This window comes from Lactuca serriola, chromosome 4 (assembly GCF_051521515.1).
Source record: "Lactuca serriola cultivar US96UC23 chromosome 4, Lser_US96UC23_V15, whole genome shotgun sequence".
Lineage (NCBI taxonomy): Eukaryota > Viridiplantae > Streptophyta > Magnoliopsida > Asterales > Asteraceae > Lactuca > Lactuca serriola.
Window position 1 is genome coordinate 261,867,808 of NC_136411.1, and position 7,779 is coordinate 261,875,586.

The 7,779-nt window shown below is 34.3% G+C and overlaps 1 protein-coding gene across 1 annotated transcript; it reads right to left on the reverse strand.

The window, feature by feature from the left end:
- Positions 1–5,568: 5,568 nt before the first annotated feature.
- LOC145099320 (uncharacterized) lies at positions 5,569–5,949 on the reverse strand. Its single transcript, XM_079036906.1, has one exon. The coding sequence runs from the start codon at positions 5,947–5,949 to the stop codon at positions 5,569–5,571; it is 381 nt and encodes a 126-aa protein (XP_078893032.1).
- Positions 5,950–7,779: the final 1,830 nt, after the last annotated feature.

The following is a 7,779-nucleotide window of genomic DNA, read 5'->3' on the forward strand; positions in this document are numbered from 1 at the left end:
TTATCTAATTCAAACAATGAATTAAAGAAGGGGGGTTTTCTCTAGTTTTGCAAGATTAGAAACTTAAGAAATTACTTTAACACTTAGCAAAGAGCAATTAATCACTTAAAAGAAGAACAAAATACAACTAGATTCAATAATATTAACGAGACTTCCGTTTAGATTCAATTCACTTATTCCTATGTTTGATTTCGTGGCAAGTGCAATTTATTAAGATATCATTAATTACCAATTTCTAATGTGATTAGGTTCATGTTCACTATTACTAATCCTTTAGCAAACAAATTCATTCTAGCAGTGATCAAGTGACTAAATTAAAGAGTCTACTAGTGTTCAATTCAAAACAGGTTCTTTTAACAAGCTTAACATGATAAATAATCAAATCAATATAATCCAAACCGAGTAAATCAAAGCATAATCATAAGATCCTCTACTCTAAACGAAAGTAGGATGTTTAGCCCATGATTTTAGCAAAAACAAGCATAAAAACGAAATTAATCAATGCAAATATAATGTAATCAAAGGAATTAAGTAAATTACTAATGATTTTTGCCTTAGGTCTCCTCAATTCAAAGCCTCTAGTCGAATATTAAAATCCATAGCTCCTAGGGATGTCTTTGGCCTCTAAAAGTCAATAAAAACTAAAATCATTCGTTAGGTTTTTGAACAGAAACGATCCTTAAATAGATTCAGAAAATAGGCGCAACATGTCGTGTTTAACGACCCAACACGCTGTGTTGTTTATTAAAAACGCGTGTATGGCAAGACACTATTTTATCAGGATTTTTCACACCAACACATCATGTTTAAGTATAACACGTTGTGTTCTTCAATTTTATCTTCTTTCTTCGAAATCCAAATTCCAAGATTCCAATCGCCAAATCCGCTTTCTTTTTCTTCCGAGCATGTATTTGTTGCTGAAAATGAAATTTTAAACTAATTAAGTACATTTTGTTTAATATTTGAGGCAAAAACAACATAAAGTATTAAGATAATGCATGAATTTTATAACTAAATATGCCCATATCATCTTCCAATAAACTTTGTTTTCAGCTTTCCTTTTGGAAATTTCTTCTTTTAAAACAAATTATTCATCATTTTTGAAAATTTGAGTCTTTACTTTTTGATCATTTTGATCCTTCAACTCATCAGATAAAGACTCACCACAACTTGTGCTGGTCTTTTCTTCGACAACAGATTGAGTACTTTTCACAACCCAAACACCATTTTTGTTATTTTTATTTTCCTTTGCAAAGGATTTTTTACTCTTTTGATGTTGAATTTTTTTTTTGACATTTGATTCAAACCATTTTCCACAACATTTTGGTTTGAATAAAAACCTTCCTCATAGACTTTCAGATTATCTTCTTTCAATAATTCATTCAAACTTGGATCAACACTATCACCATTTCCTTTTGTGACAACAACTTGATTTGGAAAATCTTTATTAAATTGTGGATAATGTACTGAGTTTTGTTCAAGAAAATGTTTTCCCTTTTTTTTTTTAAATTTTTGTGTATTGCTCTAAATCCTCAAACACTTGTGCTTCAACAATTCTTGGAATTGTTTTTCACTAGAATCATTCTCACTGTCATTTTCATTGTTCCTTATATCTTCGACAATAACTGGCTCTTGAGAATCATTAGTTTTGTTTGTCAAAGATGAATCATTGTTTAGCTTCGATTTTGAATCATCATTTTCTTCGCTTTTATCTTATGAAGTGATTTTAATGACATAAAACTTTAAGCAACCTACACATTCCTCTTCCTTAATTTTGTAGGAACCCAGATTCACACAGAATAAGATGACAATTCAGAAATTAAGAACAGTAAATGAATCAATCTCATATAAACAAGGAATTAGTGAAATATTTTTGCATTCATATGATCATCATATCCAATTACAATGAAAATACTCAAATGAAAAAGATGAACTCTCACTTTCTCTTCAATTAAGAAAATGAAATATAAGTGGAAAATGAGGCTCACTCTAAAAATAAAAATTACATAAACTATTTATAGTCGTAAGGTTTAAAATCTGAAAAACCCTAAAACTACTTGGTCAAAATGAAAAGTTCATCTATCAAACATTTCAATATTTAACAATTCTCCCTTAAATGTTTAGACCGATGGAAAAAAATAATTTTTTTAATGATTTTAAACACCAGTCTCCCCTAAACATTTTCATAAAGTATTTAAATAAATCTATTCGGGAGAACACAAAATCTTCAGTATAAAGATAAAATCCACTAGGTAATGGTTCTATTATGTTATGTGAAATGAAGAACCGTTGAATAATAATAAGATATTGGGTGTAAAATCATCGGTTAGTAGGTCGGACTAGTGTAGCCGTTCGAAAGTGTTGACACAAGCTACAACACATAGTACCTTTGACAACTTTTATGACCAAACCATTACATGTCTGACACGTAGACATGCCAAAGACTAGTCACTATCACCATCTTGAAGATAACATATGAACCTCTTTTTTAAACCAAAAGGAAACTCGATAACCCCAACAACTAATAAAACGGAGCAGTCATATTTCTCTTTATTGTTTGACTTTCTTGTCATCTCTATCTCTGAAGTGTACACATCGAAATATCTTGTATTATGAATTCTTCTGAAGAGAGTAGTCAACATCTAAGTATCACTAAGGAGATGCTCAAAATTCGTCTTTATTAGCTCCATAGCAATCTCTTTCCATCTCTCAGTATTTAACAAAAGCATTCAGGAAACCAACATTGATTGAGAGCTTAAGGATTGGTCTTGTAAAATTTCGTATACTTAGAAAACATCTTCTTCTCATCAGATAAACAAAAATCAACATATTTGTGATTTCTCCAAAAAACGTTATCCTGAAAAATGATTTAAACAAATTGAGTCTTTGACCTTGTGTTGGATGAACTAAGAACACTCATCATTTCATTTAACCATAAGGGAGATGGTTGAAATCTCTTCCTCTCATAACTTCGTTGATTCTTTTCTTGCTTATATGACCAAAACGACAATGACATAGACATGATTTATCCAAAGTGGAAGTACCAACATTTAAGATTAAGTTATTGTTTCAACTTACACCTATCACATATTCATATATGCCATTGCAAGGATTTTCTTTAAAATAAAGAGTATTATCTTTGTAAACCAAAATACTAATATTATTATTATCAAATCCAAATGTAAAACCATCACACCACAATGCATAAAAAGAAATAATGTTTCTTTCAATGTAAGATGAATAGCAACAATCTTTTAAAACAATTGAAAAACTAGAAAGTAAAGAAAGTTCGTAATGTCGAATCTTGGTAACAACTACTATGCTCTTGTTCCCCATGATCAAATCAAGTTCTCCATGCCTTATCTTCCTACTTCGTCTTAGTCTCTACACATCAGAACAAATGTACATTCCACATCTCATTTCAAGTATCCAATTATTAGAAGTAGAGCCCAAATGTAATTCAATTGTAAACATACCTGAAGTGCCAACACCCTTGCCCTTGTTCTTCTTAAGATCCTCTAAATATTTGGGGTATCTACGTTTCCTATGGCCCTTCTCTTGGTGTAGCACCCGAGTCACTAGGTATGAAGTTTCTGACTTAGTGTATTTTCAATTCAAGTTAAGGTGATGGAAGGATGGTGAGTACGATGGACTTACATTATGTACGCATGGCGTACTTACTACATGCGCACCATCAGGGGATCCTCGGCGTACACAGGGCGTAACCAAGCCAGGGGAAAACACTAAGTTTTAGGTTTTACACCCTATTTAAGGACCTTAAGTCCCTCAAGTCCCTTACCTTTTCAGCCTCCATTGCTCTTGTAGTGCAAATCTCGAACCCTAAGCCACCTTGAGTGTATTTGTGAGCTTTCTTGAGTGTTTGTGGTGCTCTTTAGTGACCTTAAAGGATAAGAAAACTTGAGAAGAAGCAAGGACAAGAGAGGAGCTTATAGATCCAAACGTTTGGCATCATTTCAGCCCCTTGAAGTTATAAAGGTTAAACCTTGATGATTACAAGCTTAGATCTAGTTTTAGGGTAGAAAATGGTATCTTTTCGTACCATAGTTTGGATCCTTGGAGTATGAGCAACTTCAGACCATATGAGTTGTCCTTTTGGACTCTTGGAAGTGTTTTGGGTCATAAAAATCGGATCTTGATGGTTAAGCCTCAACCATGCAAGTGTTAGAAACCATCCAATTGTGCTTATGGACTTAATTCATGATTTAAGCCCCACCCTTACATGCAAAAGCATAGAGTTTGCAATTTTATGGCTTAAGACATTATTAGGTACTTAGATCTAAGTTTTGGATGTTAGTACTTAATGGATTAAGTCATGATAGTGAGTTTGGGTTGGCAGACTAGTACGCCATGCATACTCTAGTGTACGCTGCACGTACTGGGTCAACATCCCGACTCATGTTTAACACCGGTGTATGTTGGGCGTACAAGCTAGGTTTTGGGTTCTTAGGCCTTGGGCCCATTTGTTTGTAGCAGGTCATTTTTGGGTCTAAGGACAGGTTTGGGATTCTTAGGCCATATTGGGCCTTAGAGGCCTTATAGTTGGGCTTGGATGCCTTTTTAGGTTTTTATGGATTTGAGCCTTGGAGGAAAGGATGCCCAATTAGGAAAAGGTAAAGGATCCCCTTTTCCTTAAGTCAAGAATTAGGGTTTTGGAATTTTGGGTTAGAATGTGACCTAATTTCTAATTCGGGTTTTATGATTGTGCAATAGGGAGAAGAGCTTGCGAGTTATCCGCTGAGTGCGATTTGATACCTACAATCTAAGATGAGTCTTCATTCGCAATATTCGTGGGTCGAAGGCACCAATGTTGGCCCACTAGTTTATGATGTGGTGTGATGATTATCTTCGTGACAACTGTCTGTTATGCCTGTATTTGCTTAATGACTATGTGATACTTGTTATGATATTATATGGTAGTAGTAGGGGTAAACAAGACCCGATATCCGGATGAGATAGACTGAAGGGGATTGCAAGCACCCATAAATGCTTGGTAGTATCCGATTGAAATAGACTGAAGGGATAGGCAAGCACCCATATATGCTTGATAGTATCTAGTTGAAATAGACCAAAGGGGTAGGGTAGCACCCAAATATGCTTGGCATTATGTTTTTTTAGTGTGGTATTTTGGGAGAACTCACTAAGCTTTGTGCTTACATTTTTGAGTTCATGTTTTAGGTACTTCCAGTTCGAAGGGGAAGGGGCAAGCCTGATCGCACCACATCACTCTATGTTTTTCCGCACTTAGTGATTTTAGGAATTTGTACTCTGATAACATGATACAATTACATTCTTTTAACTATTTTGATATCAGTTTCTTATGAATTAAATAAATTTAAAAACAAAAATTTTATCTGCATTTTGGGACGTTACACATGGCAACAGTAGCAAATGGATTCATTATGGTCATTCATAGTGGTATGGCAGAAATGTCTTTTTTAGGGTTGGAATTGGGAGCACCCATTTTTCATTTCCCTTTTCTATTGATAGTTTGATGAGAGGACCTATTTTCTTGAAACCACTCTCCCTAATAGCCAACACATGAATGGTTTAACTTGAGTTCCTAGGTGGAACAATGCTTTCTTCATCTGTCTTGAGCATCCCATGTAGGTCCATGATACTCTTCGCTAAACCATTCATATAGTAGTTCATAGTGAAATGCTTATATGCACTAGTCAAAGAGTTGAGATTGACATCAATAGAAAACTCTTGAGTGAAAGGGAAGCCAATAAGTTTAAGTTTGTTAAAGTACCCCTTTAGCTTTAGAACATGGTCACTCATAGAACCACCATAATGTTGCTTACAACCAAGAATTGATTTCATCACCTTGAATCTCTCAGTTCGAGCTTGCTCTTGGAACATGTCTTTGAGCTGTTTGTTCATGTCATATGCCCCAAGGTTCTCGTAACTCTTTTGGATTTCAGAAGACATGGTCGCCAACATCAAACACGAGACTTCAAAGAGTGATAGCGAAGCTTTTCATGTTTGACGGCTTCTTCTTTAGTATCATCATCAGGAAGCTCCTCTTCAAGATACTCGTCCAACACATACTCCTTGTTCTCGTACCTCAAAGTAATCCTTAGGTTATGAATCCAATCAAGGTAGTTGGGACCAATGAGTTTATCTCGCGAGATGAGAGAAAGTAGTGAGAAGTTTGATGAAGCTGTTGGTGTATGAGGAGGAGGAGGAGGAGTAGCACCATTAGCCATCTATTTAACAAAGGAGAACTAACACAATTAGTTTGATCAAGAAATATATTTTTACTTTAATTACCCAACACAAATTATTAATCTAAAAGGCTAGGATCCATATTTGGCTTCACAATGTAAAGTGGATTAGCCAAAAATTACAAAATGAAGTTATTTATGTGGACAAGTTATTGTCGATCTTAATCTCTATGAGATTCCTAGAACTTGATTTATGTCAATAGCATGTTAATCTCTTCTAATGCCCATTTAATAATCATGATTGGATTAGCTGAGGATCATGAATCCAAATGGTGAAACAACCATGTGAAGTTACAATGAGATTCGACTCAAGTAATGCTTGAGAATTGCAATCAACATATACATTTCTTTGACTATATTCTTATCTTGAAGAGTCGGTAAACCACACACGCTTACATCAAAAGGAACATACCACAAGGTGTAATTTCCATGGGAAACATAAGATTCACATTGCTAAATAAAACGAGATTTTTTTATTACTTGTAGAGTTAATAATTTTAACTTGCACAATTGTCCTACCAAACCCATTTGGTAACTCGACTTCAAAATGCAAGAAGGAAATGAGGGTGGCGAGAAATGAATTCCACTTAAAATATGACTTCATTAGGAATAAAGAGACCTACCTTAAACCTTCCTTATAGCAATAAAAGTGGATAAGCCTACTATGTAATACTAACAATGCACATTTAAGAAACACCAGATGACGTAATGTTTGTAGATGAGATACATATAAATACAATTTTACAATATATATACACATTTAAATTGATATATCTTTTAATTCAATAAACTAAAAGTCAACAATTAAATTATAAGTGTCCTAATCTTTTGTTTTTTTTAATTAATCTTGTAATTAAATCAAATATGCTTTATGTTTTAGCATAAAGGCTAGTTTGTATGTGTTGAAAATCAAAAAAGCTGAGCAACCAAAAATAAAAACGAATTTAGAAAAATTCTGAAACTTCAGATTTCGTGACGTGGGGAATGCACAACCACGTCGTGACATGCAGAGAAAACATGATATTTATTATTATTGTTTTTTTGTTCTCAGCAGCTTGCCATAGCGTGGTCAAGACATGACCACGAACTGGCGACGAAGACAGTCACGATGCAGACCGAGCCCACGATGTGGTGGAAGACCAGCCACAACGTGACAAAGAGGAAGAACAAATAAAACATTGTTTATAAAGCATAAACATATTCGATTTCAACCAAGGCAAATTTATAGACCTTAAAATTATTTACAACAGAAACCTTACACATACAAACCCTAACATACCTACCTAGAGAAAGTCTAAGTGCAATAGACTTGAGTTCACCTGGCTCTGATACCACTGATGGGTTTTGAGCCTCTTAGAGACCAATGATTAGGCAACGGAAACAATAAACAATTATGGTCTAAGACTCAAAACCGGATAGATCTAACTCAACTAATCTATGCAACTTTGATAGGACACATAAAGTAGGAAAACATACCTTTGATTTATCTGTATGTTTCTTCTTTTGATGGGCGAGTTGAAAGTGTTGGGTTTTG

Bases quoted from the DNA above. Each gene is read 5' to 3' on its own strand.
- LOC145099320 (XM_079036906.1), bottom strand. From the start codon at position 5,949: ATGTCTTCTGAAATCCAAAAGAGTTACGAGAACCTTGGGGCATATGAC.